At 39.2% G+C, this 25,902-nt stretch overlaps 3 protein-coding genes across 5 annotated transcripts in view; 1 reads left to right on the plus strand and 2 right to left on the minus strand.

The window, feature by feature from the left end:
- Positions 1-532: 532 nt before the first annotated feature.
- Positions 533-6,754, plus strand: LOC127424658 (chymotrypsin-like elastase family member 2A). The gene is made up of 8 exons (XM_051670018.1): positions 533-653; positions 870-958; positions 1,195-1,292; positions 4,333-4,455; positions 4,534-4,670; positions 5,414-5,559; positions 6,379-6,531; positions 6,671-6,754. The coding sequence occupies exons 1-8, from the start codon at positions 614-616 to the stop codon at positions 6,686-6,688; spliced, it is 804 nt and encodes a 267-aa protein (XP_051525978.1). The 5' UTR covers positions 533-613; the 3' UTR covers positions 6,689-6,754.
- Positions 6,755-6,756: 2 nt separating this feature from the next.
- LOC127424653 (5-aminolevulinate synthase, erythroid-specific, mitochondrial) lies at positions 6,757-14,629 on the minus strand. The gene is made up of 11 exons (XM_051670010.1): positions 14,521-14,629; positions 13,489-13,650; positions 13,067-13,243; positions 11,984-12,061; positions 11,251-11,473; positions 10,862-11,046; positions 10,353-10,532; positions 9,647-9,811; positions 9,249-9,517; positions 8,320-8,482; positions 6,757-7,928 (listed from the first exon to the last, which is right to left on the minus strand). The coding sequence occupies exons 2-11, from the start codon at positions 13,637-13,639 to the stop codon at positions 7,762-7,764; spliced, it is 1,758 nt and encodes a 585-aa protein (XP_051525970.1). The 5' UTR covers positions 13,640-13,650; positions 14,521-14,629; the 3' UTR covers positions 6,757-7,761.
- A 254-nt stretch (positions 14,630-14,883) lies between these two features.
- The window catches only part of LOC127424647 (inositol 1,4,5-trisphosphate receptor type 3-like), a 52,159-nt gene continuing 41,140 nt past the window's right edge, over positions 14,884-25,902 (minus strand). For all 3 annotated transcript variants that reach the window (XM_051670004.1, XM_051670003.1, XM_051670005.1), the window contains 10 exons: positions 25,707-25,826; positions 25,027-25,199; positions 24,768-24,932; positions 23,804-23,993; positions 18,950-19,030; positions 18,504-18,625; positions 18,253-18,418; positions 17,983-18,143; positions 16,338-16,499; positions 14,884-16,149 (listed from right to left, as the gene is read on the minus strand). In XM_051670004.1, coding sequence (XP_051525964.1) covers positions 16,027-16,149; positions 16,338-16,499; positions 17,983-18,143; positions 18,253-18,418; positions 18,504-18,625; positions 18,950-19,030; positions 23,804-23,993; positions 24,768-24,932; positions 25,027-25,199; positions 25,707-25,826 — 1,463 coding nt within the window. In that variant the 3' untranslated portion in view covers positions 14,884-16,026. The remainder of the gene's footprint in view (positions 16,150-16,337; positions 16,500-17,982; positions 18,144-18,252; positions 18,419-18,503; positions 18,626-18,949; positions 19,031-23,803; positions 23,994-24,767; positions 24,933-25,026; positions 25,200-25,706; positions 25,827-25,902) is intronic.

A 25,902-nucleotide genomic window follows, 5' to 3' on the forward strand; every position in this document is an offset into this window, starting at 1 on the left:
TTAGATTTGATGTAGCACTGCCAGTATCATTTAACCTTGCAGATAAACATCCCAAAATATCATAGTTATCTTAACAGTACTGTATACAGTATGAGGTCTGTGAAATGCACAGATGACAACCTGAAAAGTAACACCCTGTGGAAAAAAATACATTTCATTGCACACGTGCACAGATGTTTATTGGGTATTTATATATTTTTAGTAGAGTGTTCTGTGGCAGACCTGAGTTTTGGATTCATATAAATTCTAAAAAATATGTAATGTGTCAAGTCAAGCTTGAAGTATACATATTGTTGGTGCAAATAAAAATAAAAACAATAAAAGGCAGTTCTGCAATAATACAAAATGTGAGAACATGACAAACCTCCAACACAAGTTCAGTAAAAGCAACATTATTTTTAATTGATTAGATTATATTCTGTAAATGTGTACAGATTATATTCTAGGAATACTGTAAATTGTATCCAAAGAGCCCCCAACTGGGGCTGTTTGGGTCTCTTATTTGTTTTTCCATAGGCTATCAAAGACGTTCCAAAGAATTGCTTAACATTCTGAGGGTGAACTGGTCAGTATATAAACCCCAGCAGAGTGGGCAGAAAGTGCAGATACAAACATGATGAAGTTTGTGGTTCTGGCTGTTCTGGTCGTTGCAGGTAGGAAGCCTCAATGAGACTTAACAATTTGTTGATTTCTGATAAACATAGGGAGAGTTTCATAATTATGAATAAGCATAAAACACATTTAAATTAACAGTTATAACAATTATACTACTTTTACTATTAATAATAATTTTAAATTATTAACAGTATATTTATTGCTATGATAACAAACATAAGTGGACTACATAATTTTGTTATATTATTCCTCAGTTTACGGATGTGGGCTGCCCACATACCCCCCTGTTGTGACGAGGGTAGTGGGGGGTGAGGACGTGCGTCCACACAGCTGGCCATGGCAGGTAGATTCAAATTCAATAATCTTATTTATTTTTAATGAAATATATTGTTAGGATTATTTTAATTTCTATCCAGACCAACTCAGGCAGCAAATTTAATCAAACAAATATCATAATCTTAGAGCATCTTGTGCAGGTGTCCTAGTTCAAACACCATCTACTTGTGTACAATGAATTATGTTGATGTTTGCCCACTTGCCAGCACAGGGAATGATAACTGATGCCTGTTCTATTATTAGATCTCCCTTCAGTACAGCAGTGGTAGTAACTGGGGTCACACTTGCGGAGGCACCCTCATTTCCAATGAGTGGGTTCTTACTGCTGCTCACTGCATCAGGTAAGTCTTGCTTTAGCCCACATAAAAGTCAGAACTTCTTACAGGATTAGGCCGAGAATCTAAAAAGGCAGCCCTTGACAGACAGACAGACAGACAAACAGGTTGATTGATTGATTTTTGTTATTCAATACATTTTTTTGTTATTTTGATAATACCATGATAATCTATGAAGTAGCCTACCTTGGAATACCATTCTGATTCATTGAATAATCAAGTAACATTAAATTACCATTTAAGGCCATTGCTGTACCAATGTACTGCCACAGTGCTTTTACAGTTGAAGTCAGAAGTTTACATACACCTTAGCCAAATACATTTAAACTCAGTTTTTCACAATTCCTGGCATTTAATCATAGAAAACATTCCCTGTCTTAGGTCAGTTAGGATCACTACTTTATTTTAAGAATGTGAAATGTCAGAATAATAGTAGAGAGAATGATTTATTTAAGCTTTATTTTCTTTCATCACATTACCAGTGGGTGAGAAGTTTACATGCATTTTGTTAGTATTTGGTAGCACTGCCTTTAAATTGTTTTACTTGGGTCAAACTTTTTCCAGTTCTCCAGACAGAACTGGTGTAACTGAGTCAGGTATGTAGGCCTCCTTGCTTGTACACGCTTTTTCAGTTCTGGCCACAAATTTTCTATCAGATTGAGGACATGGCTTTGTAATGGCCACTCCAATACCTTGACTTTGTTGTCCTTAGCCATTTTGCCACAACTTTGATGGTATGCTTGGGGACATTGTCCATTTTGAAGACCCATTTGCGACTGAGCTTTAAATTCATGGCTGATGTCTTGAGATTTTGCTTCAATATATCCACATAATTTTCCTTCCTCATGATGCCATTTATTTTGTGAAGTGCACCAGTCCCTCCTGCAGCAAAGCACCCCCACGCTTCACGGTTGGGATGGTGTTCTTCGGCTTGCAAGCCTCACCCTTTTTTCTCCAAACATAATGATGGTCATTATGGCCAAAAAGTTCAATTTGTTTCATCACACCAGAGGAAATTTCTCCAAAAAGTAAGATCTTTGTCCCCATGTGCACTTGCAAACTGTAGTCTGGCTTTTTTATTGTGGTTTTGGAGCATTGGCTTGTTCCTGGCAGAGTGGCCTTTAAGGTTATGTCGATAAAGGACTCGTTTTACTCTGGATATAGATACTTGTCTACCTGTTTCCTTCAGCATCTTCACAAGGTCCTGTGCTGTTGTTCTGGGATTGATTTGCACTTTTCACACCAAATTACGTTCATCTCTAGGAGACAGAATGTGTCTCCTTCCTGAGTGGGATGATGGCTGTGTGGTCCCATAGTGTTGATACTTGCATACTATTGTTTGTACAAATGAATGTGGTACCTTCAGGCATTTGGAAATTGCTCCCAAGGATGAACCAGACTTGTGGGGGTCCACACATTTTTTTTCTAAGGTCTATGCCAATTTATTTAGCTTTTCCCATGATGTCAATCAAAGAGGCACTGAGTTTGAATGTAGGCCTTAAAATACATCCACATGTACACCTCCAATTCAGTATGCCTCCTATCAGAAGCTAATTGTCTAAAGGCTTGACATCATTTTCTGGGATTTTCCAAGCTGCTTAAAGGCACAGTTAACTTGTGTATTTAAACTTCTGACCCACTGGTGTCATACACAAAGTAGATGTCCTAAATGACTTGCCAAAACTATAGTTTGCTAATATTAAATATGTGGAGTGGTTAAATTAGTTTTAATTACTTCAACCTAAGTGTATGCAAACTTCTGACTTCAACTGTATGTACAGTTGTGCTCAAAAGTTTGCATACCCTGGCAGAAATTGTGAAATTTTGGCATTGATTTTGAAAATATACCTGATCATGCAAAAAAACGGTCTTTTATTTAAGGATAGTGATCATATGAAGCCATTTGTTATCACATAGTTGTTTGGCTCCTTTTTAAATCATAATTTTAACAGAAATCACCCAAATGGCCCTGATCAAAAGTTTACATACCCTTGAATGTTTGGCCTTGTTACAGACACACAAGGTGACACACACAGGTTTAAATGGCAATTAAAGGTTCATTTCCCACACCTGTGGCTTTTTAAATTGCAATTAGTGTCTGTTTATAAATATTCAATGAGTTTGTTAGCTCTCACGTGGATGCACTGAGCAGGCTAGATACTGAGCCATGGGGAGCAGAAAAGAACTGTCAAAAGACCTGCGTAAGAAGGTAATGGAACGTTATAAAGATGGAAAACGATATAAAAATATATCCAAAGCCTTGAAAATGCCAGTCAGTACTGTTCAATTACTTATTAAGAAGTAGAAAATTCAGGGATCTCTTGATACTAAGCAGGTATCAATCTTTCAGGTAGACCAAGAAAGATTTCAGCCACAACTGCCAGAAGAATTGTTCGGGATACAAAGAAAAACCCACAGGTAACCTCAGGAGAAATATGACAATACTTGAACAAAAATGAGCTGCATGGTCGAGTTGCCAGAAAGAAGCCAATGCCCCGGTTACAATATGCCCAACAATGCCTTGACACGCCTCACAGCTTCTGACACACTGTAATTTGGAGTGACGAGACCAAAATAGAGGTTTATGGTCACAACCATAAGCGCTATGTTTGGAGAGGGGTCAACAAGTATTGTGCTCCTTGAAACAACCACACCATCTTTTTCCAGAGCAGCCTGTATTTCTCCTGAGGTTACCTGTGGGTTTTTCTTTGTATCCCGAACAATTCTTCTGGCAGTTGTGGCTGAAATCTTTCTTGGTCTACCTGAAAGATTGATACCTGCTTAGTATCAAGAGATCCCCAAATTTTCTACTTCTTAATAAGTAATTGAACAGTACTGACTGGCATTTTCAAGGCTTTGGATATATTTTTATATCGTTTTCCATCTTTATAACGTTCCATTACCTTCTTACGCAGGTCTTTTGACAGTTCTGCCAGGGTATGCAACCATTTGAGATCAACTGTAAGTGAATTGTTGATAATCCCTTTCTATTTGTGTCTTGGCAAGTGTTTCTGAACTGCTTTGTCTTCCCCTTGTGGCCCTGCAGCAGCAGCAGAACTTACAGAGTGTATCTGGGAAAACATAACCTGAAGGAAGAGGAGGATGGATCTGTCGCCATTCCCGCTGGCAAGATCATTGTCCATGAGGGTTGGAATTCCTTCATTATCCGGTATGAGGGCCAAGAAACTATAAATGTCTTGAGATTGTAATGAATCTAATGAACTAATACTTTGTTTCTGGACTACAGTAATGACATTGCCCTGATCAAACTGCAGACTCCAATCACCCCAAGTGACAAAATCGCACCTGCATGTCTTCCTGTGGATGGGGATATTCTGCCCAACAATGCACCCTGCTATGTCACTGGTTGGGGACGCCTCTACAGTAAGTAATGCTTATGGTTATGGATAAGGTTGGTGGCATTTTGTTGCTAAACTTACAGTAATTGACTACAGGCAGCACAATTAAAAAAATAAATAAAATCGGGAGTAGTTACAGTGGGGTGCACTTTGCAAATCTGTCATTTAAATTCTAATTTAAACCTGGAAATAAACAGAAAAATACTGATTAGAGAAATTTTGACTTGAAATGAATTAGAAATAAGATTCTAGGTTTCTAATCATTTCTGTCATTGACCATGTGAACTCCTTTTAACAAAAGGTCAGGTTTCCTTGCCTCCATTGAAGCACATGCAATGTTCTTTGGAACATTCTCAAATCATGCTGGAATAACATGGATTCTCAGGTTTTGCACAAACTTCTTCAATCAATGCCAGATTGAGTGCTTGCTGTTATTAAAGCAAAAGGGGGGCATTAAGAAATTCTCAAATTAATTTTAAGTTTAAATTCAACCTTTTCAAAATTGGTATGTTGATAATACAATTTGTAAAGCAAATACTGTATTAAATTCTAAAAATGCAAAATAGAAGCATTCTCAAAGCTAGACCCAGACTTTTGTAATCTGCTGTATTTTTAAAAAAAATTTCTTCCAGCATTTAATTTTATTCTCCTCTGATTTCATGTCAGTCTGTTTTATCTAATACTCTGCTAAATGAATCAGTATGATAATCAGCACCATAAGTCACCCTAACTTATCTCTCGCCCCCTTTTCCAATTGTCAACAACTAGCCAATGGTCCCATTGCTGATAACCTGCAGCAGGCTCTCCTGCCTGTGGTGGATTATCCCACTTGCTCAAGGTTTGACTGGTGGGGCTCTCAGGTCACACAGAACATGGTCTGCGCTGGTGGAGACGGTGTTGTGGCTGGATGTAATGTAAGTACATTTTATTTATTAAGAATATGAACTGAGCGTGATGAAAGCTCATGTTGAAGGGTATTACTTGGTCAATGGTTACAAATAATTTGAACAAGAGTATTTTGAATATACGTACATTTAAGATTAGAAAAAATAGGGTGAATCTTATGAAATCTGTAAAGAAAATATCCATACTTATATTTTTAAAAGAAAAAGGAAATTATATTTTGCAAATAGAAAACAGTCTATTTTTAGGACCATCAAGATTTTTCACATTGCAATATTATTTTCGGGGCTATTACACACAAAAACTTTCTCATATTCTCATTACTGTAATGTGAAAACAATGATATAGGCCTATTATCTAAATTATTTAACAGTGATGTCATACTGCCTTTAATTTTGAAAAACAAAAACAAATCTTTGTAAACGTAAGGATGTATTTGAGAATTAGGGGCAAAATATGCTTACTTGTCTTGAAAATGATGTCACAATCTTAATGGTGCAAATTGTAGGCTATGATTTCTTTATGAAGTGTGTGTGTGTGTGTGTGTGTGTGTGTGTGTGTGTGTGTGTGTGTGTGTGTGTGTGTGTGTGTGTGTGTGTATATGTATATTCTTTTTCTTTAAGGTGAAGTATGACCTGGCATTTTTTTAAAGGTTTCATGGGACTCATCCAATAACTTTTTCATTTTTCTGAGCTTTAACAGAATGTTTTTCTAAAGGAAAGTTTTGGATCAGTAATTTAGTTCCAGTAAAGAAGTCTTTAGACTTCATAGAATCTTCTTTAAATCATATAGAATCTCTGAATTGATATACTATATGTCACATGACACAGGGCGACTCTGGTGGCCCTCTGAACTGTAAGGGTAATGATGGAGCTTGGGAGGTCCATGGTATTGTGAGCTTTGGTTCTGGCCTGAGCTGCAATTACCAAAAGAAGCCCACTGTTTTCACTCGTGTGAGCGCCTACATTGACTGGATCAGCAAGGTACTTGTTGTATGATAGCGAACAGAGGAGACTGATGCTATAATCATATTAAAATTAAGTGGCATTTCCTATTGGACAATGTTTGTCCTTATGGAGATTACTGCTAATAATGTTCTTTTCCCTTTCTAATACTTCACAGAACATGGCCTCCTATTAAAGAGTGGACAGAAAGATGAGATTTGTATCATCCATTCCTTGAACAATAAAATATTAAAAAACACAAGAGAGAGAGAGAGTAAATTTATTTACACATAGCATTTATCAATGTTCTAGATGCACAGTTCATATGCAGTTATGATCTAAATTATGTCGTGTTTTTAGATGTTTTTTTGAAAACTCGTGAGATGTTTCCAATACTGTCCGACAAGTGGCAGTGTGGTGATTTACAGAATTTAGAGAGCCACTCTTTTAGCTTCCACAAAAATATTTTATGTGAAAAAAAATCTAAATATTTGCCTTTCTTTTGTTAGTTTTGCTTTTAAATGGCCCTCTTCAGTGTTTTGATTAAAAAACAAGTTTCCCAACCAAATGTTTTCCAGTCATTTCCAGTCTCAGATCCCACCTAAATTTGAATGATAAACAGTTTTGTATTTTAAATGTGGCCAACATTTCTTAATCATAAACATAATCTCATTTTTTTTTATTTTTTTTGTAGTAGGGACAGATACATTTTATTGAATTTCTAAATACATACATTTTAATAGGAAAATAAAATAGTCCAAAACACCAATATGACACGTGGCACAGTTTCAGTGTAAGCTGTTATTAAAGAGATAGTTCACCCAAAATGAAAATTCTCTCATCATTTACCCTCCTGCCATCCCAGATATGATTTTCTTTATTCAAAATTCTTGCATTGAATGGGGGGGGGGTGCTTAAATAATAATTACCTACCAAAAAGTGCCCATGTGCAGGTTTGTTGTCATGCAGAGGGGACACACTGTGTAATTAAGCCAGTTTGTTAATAACTATACTTTAGTGGTACATTTACACAAATACATAAAACATATTTTCCTTGCATTATTAATAACAATCACAGCAAACAAAATGGCAACATTTCACATTGCCACAAACAGTGCTTAAAATAATTTATGACATTTTTGAGCACCCTCCACATTTGTTTTAGATACTATGAAAGATAATTTGGTTTGGAACTGGATGTTTGAGTTTCGAGGAGTTGAGATAAATCTGATATAACAGATCATCATCTTGGTCTGCTGAATGGTTGACTTACTGTGCAGCCACAGTGATGTACCTGGGCTCCATGTTACCAAAATATGACTTCTCCCACTCGCTCATGAGGTCAAAGTGGAGTGGGCGATCACAGAAGGTACAAGAGGCCATCGCTGGTCCATTCAGTGGTAGTCCAACCTCCTGCCAGACGTCCAACAGTTTCTCTGTCCAACACAAAATACCAATAAAATATTATTAAAAATACCAAGGTATGTCATCATCAGTCTGAAATGCAACCAGATGTTATTTCTGTGTATTTGACTGTTGTCACTAGCAACCAGTCTCGTACACTGTGCTAGTTTCTTGTCTTGTAGCACTCCATACTCCATGAAGCACTTTCAATTGAAATCAATGATTTAATGTCAATTTATTTACTTATTAAGTAATTAGCTGCTTCAGGATTATACAAGACCCCTCTCCTTCGTGTTGATAGAAAATCCTAAAAACAATCCTTGCATTTTTTGTTTGACATGAACAATCTCTGAAAGTGTCGGAAAAGAGCTTCCTCTCAGATCAGAAGCCAAAGGTGGTTTTCACCAGTACTTGACCACTCACCAACAAAGTAGTTCATCATAATAGGGTTGTGGAAAGGAGAAGGGGCCAGCCGCAGCAGCTCCTCTCCACGAGGCACTGTTGGGTAATTTATGGCCTGCACGTAGATGTTGTGTCTCTCCAATAGAATATCACACACTTCAGAGTTTTTCACTGCATTTCCAACCTGTAATAAACAATAATATTTGTGCAAATTAAGGCTTCCTCCAAATCACAATTAAAATTGTAAAATCTATCACAACTCATTTAGGAAATAAGCTGGTTGAAAAGCTATAGTTTGGTTATGGTTAATGGGGTCAAACTATGTGCAAAACATAGTCACAGCACTTAAAGTCCAGCATGAGTGTTTACTGTGCTTGCAAGGCACAGGCATAAACATTCTAGGGCTATCCCAAATTGTTAAACTTCTGCAATTAATTCAGCTCAAACTGCTTGACGAATCCATTGAAATTTTGTTTAGTACAGTAGATAATTTCAGCCTTAGGTGTGCTACCTATTTTAGTTTTTTGTAAACTTTGTACTTTTTAAGAAATTTAAGATTGAAATTTGAAAATTTCACATTGATTAGTAATAGAATGTTTCTTTTAAACACCAACATCTATGATATCAATGTATATTTTCATACTGCATATTGCAATTGGTTTTCTTTCTTGCATTTATTTGCATGGAGAATTGTGATTGGTCTTGCTTCCTTACATATGCCACATTTAATTTACACAGAACCTAAGTCTAAACCAAATCTTATCTGAAGCCAAAAATCTAGTCATGAATGTGCAATATTTTTGCAGAAAACCAATACATGACATGCCTAGGCCAAGAATATCTTATAAAATAATGTAACTAAAATTGCACGTGATCATGATTTTAACATGATTTAACATGTTTAGTCATTTTGCCTCCAGAATCTTTTGCAGGCATGTGCAGATACTCACTCGTATGGGAATGATGTGACTGGGGCAGTTGACTACAGGCAGTCCAGCATCCAGCAGCAGCTGTCTCATGTGTTTGACGTTTCTCTGGTGAGCTCTGCGCAAAGCTTGACCCTCTGGGCTCTTCAGCACACGTACTGATTCCATTGCCCCCGCAAGCACCATAGGAGGCAAGGAGGTAGTAAAGATAAACCCTGCGGCATAGGAGCGCACAGTGTCCACCAGGGCGGCAGTACTGGCAATGTACCCACCCACACAGCCAAACGCCTTACCTAGAGATGTTTAATATAATGTAACAAAAAAATTATAAATAGAATCAGGACAAGAATACAGGGCTTACAGTAAGGTTATGCAACTGACTTTGTATAAGTTTTAAGCTTTTATTTGGTAAAGAATCTTACCCAGAGTTCCAGAGACAATATCGATCTTGTGCATGACATTGTCTCTCTCTCCCACACCTGCTCCATGTGCCCCATATAGCCCAACAGCGTGAACCTCATCCACAAAGGTCAGAGCCCCATATTTGTGTGCTACGTCGCACAGCTCTTCTAGAGGGCAAATGGCACCTGAATAACAAATTGGGATTTTCATCATTTCCCAAGGCAAAGCACTTTGTGTTAAGGGGCTAGTTCAACCAAAAATAAAAATCCTGTCATTGTTTATTCACCCTCCATGGAATACAAAACGTAGAATGTAAGGGACTGACAGTCTCAGAGACCATTCACTTTCATTACATCTTTTTTTCTATACAATAAAAGTGAATGGTGACTGAGACTAACATTCTGTCTAACATCTCCTTTTGTGTTCCACTGAAGAAGGAAAATCATACAGTTTTAAGACAACATGATGATGAGTTAATGATGACAGAATTTTTATTTTTGAGGTGAAGCTGTTTAGCAAACTTTGGTATTAATGGAAACAGTGACAAATTAAATGAAATGGAAAAATGTTGGTTCACTAAATTCTTGTCACATATTTTCATTTTGGATTGCATCAATAATCTGTAATAAACAGGTTACCTACCAAGTGATATAGTTGCTTCATTTTAATAGTTGTGTCTTATAATACTGCCTTGAATCAGTTCTGTGTTGTCCTCCCCTTACTCACCATCCATAGAATGCACAGTTTCAAAAGCCACGATTTTGGGGGTGAGTGGATCGGAGTGGCTGAGCAGTTCCTCCAGGTGATTGGCGTCATTGTGTCGGAAAATGTAACGTTTGGCTCCACTGTTCCTGATGCCCTGGATCATGGAGGCATGATTGCCCATATCTGAGTAGATCTCACAGCCTGTGCAGAGAGAAGACATTTATGGTTCTTGAATACCTCATAATTAAAAAAAAAAACAGGCAAAAATAACAATTCTAACATTCACAAATATGTGTATGGTGACTCACAAAGACAACACACAAGGATTTTATAGGCCTAGAAGGCCACTTTTCCATAATTATGATTGTACTTTTTAGTGGCTTTCTACATTTGAAGGCACATAGATAAGAGGCAACCTGCAGCTTTTAATTTAATAGCCGTTATGTCATGACCCCTATGATCAGTATTACAGTAAACATTTATTCATCATACATTCATGCAGAGAAAGCATGGTCTGCTTTCTAAGATACCTGGGAGCATTTTTGCCAAGGTAAAGAGGGTGGAATCATTGGCCACAAAGCAGGAAGAGAAGACTAGTGCTCCATCTTTCTGGTGTAGACGGGCTAGCTCACTCTCCAGGGCCACATGATAATTACTCGTCCCAGAAATATTCCGTGTGCCACCTGCTCCTGCTCCATGTTTTTCCAAAGCCTCTCTAGAAAACATTGTCAAACCCCATGACTGGCCAGCTAATTTATTTCCCCCCTTCAGAACAAGTTTGAACAGCTATGTATCCAGAAATGCAAACATTCAGAAACTTGCTTTAAATAAAACAGTAATAATAATAATCTAAACGTATAAGCTTCATGACATTTATATACAATTAATTTTGTTGTCTGCTATGTTATGTTGTACTGACCGAATTGCCTGGACAACACGGGGATGTCGACTCATGCCCAGGTAATCATTACTGCACCATACAGACACCTGGGAGCCCATGCGTCCTGGGACAGAGTAGTCCTCAGCAAAGGGAAAAACCTCTGCAAAACGGTTCACCGTCTTAAAGACACGGTAGGTATGGTCATTCATCTTCTCCACAATCTTCTGTGTGAAGAAGTCATCATAGTAGAAACTTGGCCTGACTGTAAAATTTTAAGAACAAATTGGGCAACCACCTCAGTAAGTATGAAAGCAAGCAAGAGAGAAAGGAATAGGAAAGGAAGGAAAAAAGAAGGAAAAGAAAATGAAGGACAGAATGAAGGAAGGAAGGAACAAAATGATGCCCAAAATTGAGGTGGAGAGGTGGGGGGCTGGAGGGTTTAGTAAGGGGCATGGTGCAAAGGCGAGGTGAGAAAGTGCAAGCGCGAGGCAATCTGTGTTCCATAACTGTTACCGGATCCTTGAATAACATATAACATGTGAGTAAGGGCAGATGGTGGGGTTTCTGGTGCCCCCCTATGGTAAGATGGCGCTCACCTAGGGAGCTGGTGCCCTACACAGACTGTGTAATATGCATATAAGGCGGTACTGGGAAGCAAGGAAGAGGGGGAAAAAAGGAAGTAAAAAAAGAAGGAAGAAAAATGAAGAATATAAGGAAAGAAGAAAGAGGAAAGGAAGATAGAAAACATCAAAATAAAGTTGGTTGAAATTACCAATGTTGTCCTGGAGAAGGTGTGTAGGACCAATAGAGTGATGACTTTGTAAGCCACTGAACAGTGAGCTCATCATGCCTGGAGAAAAGGTGGTTGAATATGAGAAATTATTCAAATAAACAAAATATAAAGTATTTTAGCTATTTTTTCATACTGAAATTACAACAACGTAATTGTTATTGCAGCACCTTCAGTGCAAACCTTAGTGTTGTGCTTGACTATTATTCAGTAAATTACAACAAATGTATAAAAGCTGTGAAACCAAGTAAAACCATCATAGCTATGAAAACCAGAGAAATTGGGTAATTTGTTCTGAGAAACTACAATTTTCCAATAAGATGTTATTTTCTAGTGTACATACTGACAATACATACATACTGATATGAGTTGCATCTGTAATTTGATTGCCTGAAGACTAGTGTTTGTTTCATCTGCACTCTTTGAGCCATTATCTTCTTACTATTCACAGCTGAGGAGTCTCTCAAATTAAAGATAAATTGTGTAAATTGCAGAGGAGAATGCTCTCCAAGCTGTGTGTTATTATGAATAAGGCTTTAAATTGCTGCATGATACACTGCTCAGACAAAAGAGCATCTTCAGCAGCAAACTAATTACACAGTGGTGAAAAAATGAGACATAAAGGCAGTCAGGCTCTACAAAACACCAGCTAAACAATATCTGCCTCTTAAGCAACATATAAACTCTTACTGTAAGCACTGTTTGCAGAATGTCACCAAAACAAGCTATGTTCATTTAAAGTCCTATGTTAAGTCCATTTGTGTGGTGTATTGCTATAATAATAAGCATTTTTTCCTCCCCGATCAATAGTTCTTTCATATATATATATATATATATATATATATATATATATATATATATATATATATATATATATTTATAGTGTAAGTATTTCAAATTTTTTGTCTATTAATTTTCTCATAATATGAAAACATTATTTCCACACTTATAGCCTATACCAATCCACATTTCAAACAGCACTGACACACTCATTAAAACATTTGAAATTAATGAATTGGGCCTCACATGTCTGTATTTTGTTTATTTTTTTTATTTTTTTTTTACCTGTTGTGCCTTGATTGTTTGATTCATTGATTGACTGTACATCCTCCTGCACTTGCGGACTGGCTTTAACCAGTCCAATCTTAGAGGAAACAAATGGACAGCTCTGTGACATGGAGATCGCCACCTGAGTGGCTGTCATGGCCAGCTGTCGCTTTGGCTCCTTATGAGGGAGCAGGCCTGAAAAGAATAGGAACACAAATGTAAGCAAGTGTATATTTCTTAGCCAAAGAGTGTAAACTAAATACTACTGATTTGGAAAATTGTAATGTCAAACTATTAATTTTTTTTTTTTTTTTTTTTTTTTTTTTTGTATGGCTGCAAATAAAGCATCTGGTATGATAAACCTTGCAATGAAATGGTTAAGTGTCACTGCAGACATTATCAGTTAGACAAACTACATTTTAAACTGGCACACCATTTACCATTTTCCTCCACTGACTGGTCGGCTTTTACCGAGATCTGCCGGACAATGATCGGGCATCGGTCAGCCAAGCTAAGGTACGCAGCCACATTCCTCAAAGAAGGGCCTGGAGTGGACTTCAGGAATGGGCAGTGATGTAGAAAAACAGACATGATTTAAACAGCTGTAAAGAATGACAAAATGGTGATTAGTAACCAATTACAATATTACTAGTGGCTTATGTGCATTAACAAAATTATTATTTTTTAAATGTGCTTTTTAGTGTGTAATAAGCATTTACTTAAGATTTTATATGATTTTCATGAGGTCCAACTACAATAAGTATTATGTTGCCAACAGTTACATAATGTTAACATGTCAGTCCCGTCGAGACACTCTCAAACGACGCTACTTAAGCTTCGCGTTGCTTCTGTGATGCGCAGCGAGCGCTGGGCTCGTCGAGCACCTGGGCGCGGCCGATATCACGCTTTATCTAGAGCGCGCAGACGCACGGTCTCCACAAGTTAGAAATTTACGTCATGCGCACTGATAAAAGCTCGATTAAGTTTACCGACTAGTATCAGCCCATAAACCCGAAAGCATAATTAAAATGGTCAACGTTTGACAAGCTGTGTTGTGAATATGTGAAAGGTAAATGAATTTGCCATTTTTCTATTTGAATAAAAAACAACCCATACTTATTTCAGAGGTCTAGTTGTGGTATAAAGATAAAACTTGTGGTTTCCCTGCCAATTGTTTCTGTGGTCTGAGGTTACATTCACATCACCTAAACGATCAGATAATACACTTTCTATAAAACATAAGCAAACAGGATTGCCAACTGCAGAAATTCGACCCTTGAGCAGCTTTTTGTTGAGACTGATCCATCCATAAAGGAATAAATGCCATTGATAGCTACATTCATCCAGACTTTCAAGTGTTGAATTATATATTCGATCTAATAATTTAATTATACCTGCATATAATTGTTTGATACAATGGTTCAAACTTTAAAGATGAACTTAAAATATTTAAGTACTAATTAAAATATTACCTGTTGACCTGCACTGAGGACGAACTTCTGAACAGCACGCGACTGTCACGCAAGCAGAGAGGGAACTGAGCCCCTCATTCCGTTCACACCCTGATACTGTGAATTTTGCGTGACAGGAGGGACATAATCAGACACGAGACATTTCAATGCACAGATCTGCACTTATTACTGAGAGCAAATTTTAGAAGTTGACATTTCGATTAATAGGTTAATTGTTTCATTCATGCAGTCTTCCAACTTCCTATTCATGAATCAAATTACAAGATATGTTTGCACAATTTAGCCGAGTAAAATCATAGTATAAATATGACTTAGCAGTTTCTCTTATGGTCCTGCCATGTTTGATAATGATGACACAAGTGGTTAAAAGGCTAACAGTTTTATTTGGTGCAAGGCTGGTGAGTCACTTCATATAGCCTATAGCAAACAATATGGACAGTAAATTAATAATGGCCTCTGAAACTGACATATCAGTAGCGCAGTTTATTAATTACAAGCACTGGCTACCTATACATACACTGATATAATAGCAAGGCCAAAATACAAGTATGTTCCAGCATTCTAGTTGTGGCCATAAAAATGCTCCAAAGCAACAGTTGACATATAACTTCATTTTGGTCTTGTGCTGAATGATTAAAAAGTCACACATAAATATACATATAAATACAATATATATATAATAAAACCACAAGACACCGGAGCTATACAAATTGGCATTTCTATGATACAGTAGATAAGTCTTATAAATATGTTATTTTCCTGAGCATAAATCAGATTACGTTATTTTGACAGGTGCAATTTTAGGCACTTTGACTTTTCACTTAAAGCTGTATGATATTTAACACAATTAAATATACTGCTATACAATATGCCATTTATAATCTTCAGACAAGAAAAATTCCAACTATATTAAGATGTTAGCATTGCCAGGTTTATCATGACCTGTCATGACAGGATATCGGCCTTCACGTTGGGTACATTTCATGTTAACACATCCAAAACACATCAAATGCTTTCCCAAATCATTACATACATATCAAGTCAGGTGCATACATGATACAAGATTTTTGTAAAAATCATCCCTAAAAATATGATCTCATCAGCTCACACTTAAAAATAAAGAGTTTTACTGTAGTAACTTAATGATCCCTTATTATTTATCTAAAAATCAGCCTTACTTCATGCCAAGTGTATCTGTACATCCAGTATGATTTTTAAAGATCAGTGAAGCTTTCATTTAAATGACATAATCACATCAATGATTTTAACACATTAAATACATCAAATCAAAGGCTGCTCTAAAAACAAACAAAAAATTATAAAAAAATGTTGTGCATACTAAAACCTTTAAATCAGCCCTTCAAAACTGATTGAATGTTTGAGTCAGTAGTGCTCTTCCTGTATGGATGTGTAAATGCACACAACTTTTCCAAATTGACAAGTACATTAGCATCACTGGATTACATTATTGGTCCTATAATGCCTGTGGAAGGTTGGTTAAAGACATTAAGGCTTGAACATCTGGTGATTTCCTCCTGCAGCACTAGGAGGCAAAGGCAGCCCAGGGTTTGAGCCACCCTGTACATCAACAAAACCCATCCGCTGCCTTCTCTTCCTCTGATCTGTCATCTAAGTGATCAAACACACAACCACTATTTATTATGCTTGAGCATGGAATGGAGTGGCAGAATCACAAAATTGTCTCAAAATTTTGGTTGATAACAATAGTATATCACCATATAGGTATTTTTTTGGAAAAGTGATTTAAAACTTCTGAAAAGAATATGGAAAGGTCTAACTAAAATTTAGAAAAATACCTGCTCTTTCAGCTCTGTTAACTGACTCGTGAGTTGTTTGACCACTTTCATGGTGGAGATGAGACGATCCTGCAGGTTCCTCATCTCATTTTGTTCTCCGTCTCCCTCCGTTACAACCAGAGACATGGCCTGCATGCGTGGGAACCAATCCAGGTTCTTATTCTATCAGGAGAGGGGCGGAATTATCAATGAATGTATGAATATTTTTCCACTAAAGCTCATCAATCTCAGTGGCGTAGCCAAAGGTGGGCCAGGGCCCACCTAAATTATAATAAAAAATATTAGAGATTATTCTTTGATTTCAAATATATATTTATAAAATAGTTTTAAAAAATGCATAAATTCTGATTTCTGAAAGTGTGAAAGAACTGTTTGAATGTGTCGCTTCTCTGTTCTTAAGGAAAATTTGGTCAAAAACAAATTTGGGCAAAAACTTGGCCTATCCATTTTTATTGAGGCCCACCCAAAAGTAATTTCCTGGCTATGCCCTTGATCAATCTGAAGCTGCTATGCAGAGAATATTTTTAAATTGATATGATCTTTTATAAAGACATTATTTTTAATTTGATCAATTTTATATCAAAATGTAATTATATAGTATTAATTATAAAAAATATTACATTATTATGACTATTATTGGTAACATTTTACAATAAGGTCCATTTGTTAACATTATTTACCTAAATTAGTAAACATGAACTAACAATGGACAATACTTTTACAGCATTTATTAATCTTGGTCTTGTTTAAAGGATTACTCCAGGTTCAATACAATTTAAGCTCAATCGACAGCATTTGTGGCATAATATTGATTACCACAAAAATTATTTTTACTTGCCCCTCCTTTTCTTTACAAAAAAGCAAAAATCTTTGTTCCAGTGAGGCATTTACAATGGAAGCAAATGGGGCCAATCCATAAAGTTAAAATACTCACTATTTCAAAAGTATAGCCACAAGACAAACAATATGCATGTTAACATGATTTTAGTGTGATAAAATCACTTACTAACCTTTTCTGTGATTAAACCAATTTTACAACTTCGTTATCATGACAATGTAATGTCAACAAACCCTGAAATGACTGTAATAATGATGATTTAAGCAACTTTACAGCTCAAATAATACACAACTTTTAACAGAAGAATTAATGTAAGTGATTTTATAAAATTATAAGCTTCACATTTCTGCCTTTTAACCCTCCAAAAATTGGACCCATTCACTTCCTTTGTATGTGCCTCACTGTAACTTGATTTTTGCTTTTTTTAAGGATAGGATGGATGAGTCGAAATGACTTTTTGTGGTAATCAACATTATGCCACAAATGCTGTCGATTGAGCTCAAGTTGTACTGAACCCGGAATATTCCTTTAATTTTAATTTTAACATATACCAAGACATTTGACAACTGAAAAGTTGTATTTGTTAACATTAGTTACTGGTAATGCACTATGAACTAACATGAACTAACAATGAATAATTGTACTTTTGTAAAATTACATTAACAAAAGCTTGTTAGTTCATGTTACCTCATGCATTAACTAATGTTTACGAATGGAACCATATTGTAAAGTGTTACTGTATTATCTATCTTCCTGCAACAATGAATCAAAACCTTAGCAAGGTGATCCAAGCAAGATCTAACTTACCTTTATCATATGGGCCACATAGCTCTCCGGGCCGGTGTAGTCTGTCTTGTTTTTCTCTCGCACCAAGACAATGAAATAGAGGTAGTTCCAGATGTTGTGCTCTAATTTAATGTGTTCCTCAAATGACACTGTTTTATTATCAAACTTGTCCCTCTCAAGACCTGTTGGAACAGATATCACACTGCAAATAAAGAGCAGTAAGTTTCCTTGAGGTAAGATATTCTTTTCTTTTATGTTTGCTATGACAGTATATGACCACTCAAGTCATACCACAGATGAAACATGTGGTCTTCAGGATCTCCTCCTTTTTCTGTTTTTCACTACGCAGATCGGCAAAGGTGTCAATAATCACACCAAAGATCAAGTTGAGGACGATGATGATTACAATGAAGTAGAAAAGAAGGTCAAACACCACACGAGCAGGGAACAACGGCTCCTGTAAGGTGAAGAACAATTTGTCCACTTGGGTGGGTATGAATTCATGCGTGCATGTGTTTACATGTGATTGTGGGTCTTCATACGTTTTTCGAAGGTTTGCGTAGAACATCTCCCACACCTCCTCCGTTCCTCAGCCCATGGTTCAGTACAGTAACAATACACATGAGGAGTGTGTCACAGGCTCTCTCTGTGTTCCCTTCCTCTTCTGCAAAACCACAAAATCAAACACACAGCTGAGCTCTGATGCAAGCATAACACCCCCCCATCTCTTCACACAAACACATACACACACACACACACACACACACACACAGACACAACACCAACACAAACACAAAAAAATGATCATAGATAATTTCTCAGTCTCTTGTAATGCTTAAAACACAGCTGTACTCTAGAGACCCAGTGGCTTAATGGATACAACATCAGCCTTCAGAGTTATATGTCAAAATGCACTTTGCTTTGTTAGGTAGTTAAAGAATACTTCAAGGGAAATTATTAAAATACAGGTTTTTATTGTTAAACTCACCATCTGGAGGTGCAACCAGGCCAGTTTCTTTATTGCATTCCACTTCATCTGCACAGCAGCTGCCCAGAGAGTTCTCTGTACCTGATTAGAGACCAAGTCACCATAAAGATTACAATTTTGCTCTACAATATTCTGCCTGGCACAGAACCACAGGCACTAAAGGTGTAGATGTTCTACTAACTGGTGTATTTTATGATTAATCATAATTACGATAAATCATAAATGCTCGATTTGATACTTAACCGCAACCACTATATGGCAAAAACATGCAGTACTTGCAAAAACATAAAAAAATAACAGATTCAGCTCAACCCCAATTCCAAAAAAGTTGGGAGAGCATGCAAAATGCCAATAAAAATAAAAAGGAGTGATTTGTAAATTCTAATCACCCTGTGCTATATTGAAAGCCCTACAGCAACACTTTATTTGATGTTTTACCATGTGAATTTAATTGTTTTATTTGGAAAATATACAATCATATCAAATCAGATAATTGCATCATGCTCCAAAAAGTTGTGACAGTCAAGCGTTTACCAATGTGTAACATCACCATTTATTCTAAAACTTATAAAGCGTTTGTGCACACAATTTTACGTTTAGCAAGCAGAATTTTCCCCATTCATCCATTATCCAGGTCTTCAGCTGAACAATTCTACAGGGCCTTTGTTGCTGCATTGTGCACTTCATAATGCGCCACACATTCGCAATTGGAGAAAGGTCAGCACTGCAGGCAAGGTAATTGTGGCAGCGGGGGCGTGGTCAAGCGTCCGTCGAGAGAGAGAGAGTAAGGGTGCATACACCTGAACCAAATTATGACTAACACCTGTCTCTAATTGTAGTGAGATTGGGGAGAGCGGCATAAAAGGACCATGCCAGCGCCAGATCGAGAGAGAGAGACTGGGTCGAGAAATGTTATTGTGAAGCTGATGAGTAATTGTGAAGCTGTAAACCAGAGAAGTGGTCAATTAAAAGTTCCCTACCTGTGTTTGAAGAATCCAGTTCCCGGTGTCCTTCCTTGTTACACTGGTGCCGAAGCCCGGGATCTGATTTGAAGACTGCACGCCCCATGGAGTCCTTCCCGCTGACCGACATCATCAAGTCCCTCACCGACCTACATCACACCCACCAACAGGCTCTGCTTGAACTCTGCCAAGATCAGGAACGCCGCTTCCATGTGGTCCTTAGAGTTCAGGCAGAGGACCGGCAGGTCATTTGGAGCCTCCTCACCCAGGAGAAAGCCCTGGCAGTGACCCCCAGACAACAGCAGCCCCCTGCCCCTGCCAACGCTGTTGAAGATGGGGGCAGAAGATGACCCTGAAGCCTTCCTTAACATATTTGAGCGTACCTCTGAAATCTGGGGCTGGCCGCATGCTCAGTGGGTGGCCCGGCTCATCCCTCTTCTGTCCGGGGAAGCCCAGCTTGCAGCACAACAACTGCCGGCGGCTAATCTTCTGGTCTACAGCGATCTGGAGAAGGCCATCCTCGGGTCGGCCGGAGTCCAGAGCAATACCGTCAACTGTTCCGCTCGATGAAGTTGGAAGGGGCCGGTCACCCATTTGCCTTTTCTCAGCGGCACCGTGATGCCTGCCGGAAATGGCTGTGGGTAGGGGACCGCGACGTCAAGGGAGTGGTCGACCAAGTGGTGCTGGAACAGCTGATCCACCGGCTTCCAGAAGGGACGGCGAAGTGGGTCCAATGCCATCGTCCGGCGTCGCTGGAGGAAGTGGTCCAGCTGGCGGAGGACCATATGGCGGTGTGCCCAAGCGCGGAGGAGCCCTCTCTCTCTCTCTCCCCCCTCCCCCTGTGTTTTCTCCCGTCTCTTTCCACTCCCCTCTCCCTCTGTCCTTTCTCCAGGCCCTGTTCCTGCACCCCGGAGGCGTGTAAACCTGCCGCCAAAGCCGGATCCTCGCTTGCGCCGGTTTATCCCTTTCTCGGCGACTTCAGGGTCTACCCGTTCTCCCACTCAGGCGGATGTATCCGCCCCCACAAGTGCAAGTGTAGTGCCTGGGCCGGCCTGCTGGTGTTTTGGGGATCCGGAACACTTCCGGGATCAGGGTCCTGTGATGGAGCTGGGAACTGAAGTCCGGATCCCCGACGCACCACGGGCTGCCCCCGATCAGGCTGGAGGGTACAGGATACTGGTAAGAATCAAGGGGAGTACACACCAAGCCATGGTGGACATGGGTTGTAACCAGACCACTATCCACCATGGCTTGGTTCAACACAAGGCTTTGGGCACAACTAAAAGGGTGAGGGTGAAAACTACCCTGTGGTGACCCTCATTATTACATTTCAGGGAACAAAGCATAGAGTGGAGGCCACGGTTAGTTCCCGCCTCACCCATCCGCTGATTTTTGGGGACCAATTGGCCTGATTTCAGAAATGTGTTAAAGGGAATATCCGCGGCTGGGTCCTGCACAAAAGCGATGAGATGTGAAATGTGCGATGCTCTGGCAGGGGAGGCGGAGCCGAGGCCGTCTTCGTCAGCTCCACATCAGGATGACGTGGGAGGGGAGAGGCTGCACAACGAGTGGGGGATCTCGATTATGAGGTAAAGTGAACCGATAGAGGGGGCACACGTCAAATTTATCACCTTAACCTCCTGAAATTGTGGTGGGAGGCGGCCCCTGTGACGTTGGCTATGGTAGTTCTGGAGAGGGCGGAGCTCGGGCCGGAGGTAAACATAAAACAAAATCATGTCACCCCGGTCAATTGCGAAGACCACCTCTCACCGTACCAACTCGCAGAGGTTGCCAAACTACAACAAGAATTTGCAGATGTGTTTTCCCCTCTACCAGGTCGCACGAACCTCATCCAACACCACATCGAGACCGAGCCGGGGGTGGTGGTACGTACCCGTCCCTACCAATTGCCTGAACATAAAAAAAAATTGTTCGGGAAGAATTAGATGCAATGCTCGATATGGGAGTAATAGAGGAATCCCACAGCAACTGGTCCAGCCCGGTTGTTCTGGTGCCTAAGAGCGACGGGTCTGTACGGTTTTGTGTGGATTATAGAAAAGTCAACGCAGTGTCTAAATTTGATGCCTACCCAATGCCTGGTATTGATGAGTTGCTCGATTGGTTGGGCACTGCTCGTTTTTACTCAACACTGGATTTGACAAAGGGTAATTGGCAGATCCCCTTGACACCAATTTCCCGTGAAAAAACAGCTTTCTCCACGGGGTTCGGATTACACCAATTTGTGACACTTCCATTCAGTTTGTTTGGGGCACCGGCCACGTTTCAGCACCTCATGGCACCTCAGACCGCATTCGGCTTACGCCACTGCCTATTTGGATGACGTCATAATTTATACAATGATTGGTAGCAGCATATGCAGCATCTGAGGGCAGTTCTGAGGTCGCTGCGATGGGCGGGGCTCACAGCAAATCCTAAGAAGTGCGCGTTTGGGCGGGTGGAGGTACGGTATCTGGGGTTCCACTTGGGCCATGGGCAGGTGCGTCCCCAAATTGACAAGACGGCGGCGATTGCAACCTGCCCGAGACCCAAGATCAAAAAGGGGGTGAGACAGTTCCTGGGGCTGGCTGGCCATTATAGGAGATTTGTGCCTAACTATTCGGACATCACCAGCCCGCTGACTGATCTCACTAAAAAGGGAGCTCCAGACCCGGTCCAGTGGACGGAGCGGTGCCAACAGGCATTTACGCAGGTTAAAGCCGCACTTTGCAGGGGGCCGCTTTTACATGCACCTAATTTCTCTCTCCCTTTTGTATTGCAGACGGATGCTTCAGACAGGGGGCTGGGGGCCGTACTCTCACAGGTGGTGGAGGGGGAGGAGCACCCGGTGCTGTACATCAGCCGCAAGCGCTCCTTGAGGGAAACAAAGTACAGCACCATAGAAAAGGAGTGTCTGGCCATCAAGTAACTCTCCGTTACTACCTGCTGGGGTGGGCCTTCATTCTCTGCTCAGATCACACCCCACTCCAATGGCTCCACCACATGAAGGATACCAACGTGCGGATCACCCTTTGGTATCTGGCACTCCAGCCTTTTAAATTCAAGGTGGTCCACAGACCGGGAGCACAGATGGCTGTCGCCGACTTCCTGTCCAGAAATTGGGGGGAGTGGTAGGCAGTCCGGGTGTCTCCCCGGTCTGAGTCGGGCAGTGGGGATACGTGGCAGCGGGGGCGTGGTCGAGTGTTCGTCGAGAGAGAGAGAGAGCGGTAAGGGTGCATACACCTTTGCCAAATTATGACTAACACCTGTCTCTAATTGTAGTGAGATTGGGGAGAGTGGCATAAAAGGACCATGCCAGCGCCAGATCGAGATAGAGAGACAGTGTGTTGAGAACTGTTCTGTGAAGCTGATGAGTTATTGTGAAGCTGTAAACCAGGAAGTGGTCAACTAAAAGTTCCCTACCTGTGTTTGAAGAATCCAGTTCCCGGTGTCCCTCCTTGTTACAGTAATTTTACACCCGCACTCTCTACTCACGCAGCCATGCACTTGTAATCCGGGTATGATTCCACTGTTGTACTTTCCATCTTATACGAGACCGAGCCCAGAGAAGTGTGCAGCGATTCAGGACAGTGTTGATGTATGGCTTCTGCTTTGCATAGTAAAGCCTTAACTTGCATCTGTGGATGCAGCTTTTTTTATAAACGTCAAAGTACATTTACAAACCTATCCTTTTTGTTTGTGTTGGCATTTTGCATACTGTCCCAAATTTTTGGGAATTGGGGTTGTACATTAAAAGGCCAAAGTTATCATAGGGTACCACAGCCACTTCCAAAAAAGTTTCTTTTTGTCAATTTGTCATCTAAAAAAAGGCCTCTTCTAATTACCTAACCCCCACATACTACTCCCATCTCTTTAGGTGTATGCCATTATTTACCTGCATCTGGAATAACAAGCCGGTCCACCTCCATTATGAAGTCATTCCTAAGGAAGAGAAAGCCCACGATGGAGAACAGATAGACCAGAATGATGGCCAACACAGCAGTGAGGAGGATAGAGCGGCCGTTACGTGTCACACTCTTAATGACGTTGAAGAGCGTCTCCTCACGGTAGATCAGATCAAACAGCTGAAAGAGGTAAAAGGGGAACGTGAGATGAAGTGATGCCCACTGTATAATTTCTAACACATAATCCTGTGTTACTATCAAATAATTATCACATACTCTCCCACACGTTTTGACCAATGAACTTACCTTGACTTTTCCCTGACCTTCATTTGTTTTGTGGTTTCTGGATGATGATTTTGTTTTTAATCATTTTTAGAAATATCTGGGGCAATTTTTCAATTGTATGTTATGTGCAATATCATTGGAATTAATATCTTTTTTTAAATCATTTAGTCTCCAATAAGACAAAAAAAGGGAAATCAGTTATTCGCTAGTAACATCTTTATAGAGCATAGTATGTCTATAAAATGATACAATACAAATTTCCACAACATTTAATTTATCATAAATTTCCATGATTTTTCGAGGCCTGGGAATTTTACAGTTCACTGATATTTCCAGGTACTCATTTTGACATTTCCTGTTTGTTATGACAATTCTGTTCCATAACCCTTTGTATAACACATTATAACTGGAAATCATTTTCTGTTGTTGTTCTTTTTAATTCTTCATATTAATTTAAAATAAAACAAATAAACAAAATAATAAAAACATACATTTCTGCATGTTGGTGTGAAATATTTTTATATTATATTATATTATATTATATTGCAAAAATTATTTAAAAAAAAAGAAAAAAAGAAGTGTTGCTTTATTCCAGATGTTCCTTAATTCAAAACATGTTGAGTACTTCAGATACAGTATGAGTTATGAAATTAGCTTTGAGACACCCACCAATATGCTGTAGAAGAGCTCATGGACAAAAAGCCCCAGTGTACTAGTTAACACATAGGCCAAGTGATACAGGAACTCGACGTCCATTACCATGGCTTTGTAACCCATGATGAAGGTGCCATTGTTTCCCACAAAGCTCACCACGAACACAATCTTATTGATCAGCTGTTAAAATAGAGAAAGAGGAAATTTTCAATCAAAACATGATGTATGCGAGCAAGCATCAAGCTTTAAACAGAATTTGGTATATAAGACTTACATTGAGAGCTCCGAGCAGGATGAGAGAAGGTCCAATCCCAAAGTTATATATGCAACGCAGGGTAATGGCGATTGTGAGGGCCTGGAACCCATAGCGCTTAGATAACAGGCCCACAACAGCCAGTCCAGCAAAACACCAGAACACCATAATCAGCAGAGAAGAGTCTATGCTACCTGAACGCATCAGAGACAGTTAGGATTACATGAAAACACAATTTTCATTTAAAACCACATCAGTTTACCCAGTCTTCTGCTGGAAAATCCATCTTAAACTGGTAGATGTTTTTTAAAACATGGTACTGTGCCTGGTTTCTAGCTGGTAGACCATTCAGCCAGGAAAAAAAACAGCTACTAAATGGTCATTCCAGTTTAAGGTGGTCAAGATGGTTTTTGGAACATTATAGCATGTCGACCTGCAAATAACCAGCTTGAACTATCAAGAAACCCGTTTCCATGTTCTAAAACATAGCTACCACTTGAACCTGGATTTTCAAGCAGAGCATTCTGCTTTTTATGTTATTACAATCTCAGTGGAACAAAACAGCAAAAATTCTGTTGTTTGAAATGTAAATATACTGTAGCAACTACATGGAACTTATTTAAATGCAATCAATACTCTAAAGTTACAAACAGTCAATACACAAATACTGTAAACAACAAACACATATACTGAGAACGTACTTTGACCAGCATCATGTGGGTAGAACAAAGCAATGATAAGGTTGATGAAGACAGCCAGATTGAACGATAAAGTGCCCCATAGAGACATTCGGCGAGAAAACCAGAATAGCACTGGCATGTCTAAGACACACACACACACACACACACAAAAATCATAATATATAATCATTAAGCATGTGAAGTTTGAAATAATCCC

The sequence above is a fragment of the Myxocyprinus asiaticus genome, chromosome 33, assembly GCF_019703515.2.
Source record: "Myxocyprinus asiaticus isolate MX2 ecotype Aquarium Trade chromosome 33, UBuf_Myxa_2, whole genome shotgun sequence".
NCBI lineage: Eukaryota > Metazoa > Chordata > Actinopteri > Cypriniformes > Catostomidae > Myxocyprinus > Myxocyprinus asiaticus.

Coding starts and splice junctions, on each gene's coding strand:
- LOC127424658 (XM_051670018.1), top strand. CDS start 614: ATGATGAAGTTTGTGGTTCTGGCTGTTCTGGTCGTTGCAG. Junction 1,293..4,332: donor ACTGCTGCTCACTGCATCAG/GTAAGTCTTGCT, acceptor GTGGCCCTGCAG/CAGCAGCAGAACTTACAGAG. Junction 5,560..6,378: donor GTGTTGTGGCTGGATGTAAT/GTAAGTACATTT, acceptor CACATGACACAG/GGCGACTCTGGTGGCCCTCT.
- LOC127424653 (XM_051670010.1), bottom strand. CDS start 13,639: ATGTCTGTTTTTCTACATCACTGCCCATTCCTGAAGTCCACTCCAGGC. Junction 11,047..11,250: donor CGTGTTGTCCAGGCAATTCG/GTCAGTACAACA, acceptor AATGTTTTCTAG/AGAGGCTTTGGAAAAACATG. Junction 9,812..10,352: donor AACTGTGCATTCTATGGATG/GTGAGTAAGGGG, acceptor TTTGTTATTCAG/GTGCCATTTGCCCTCTAGAA.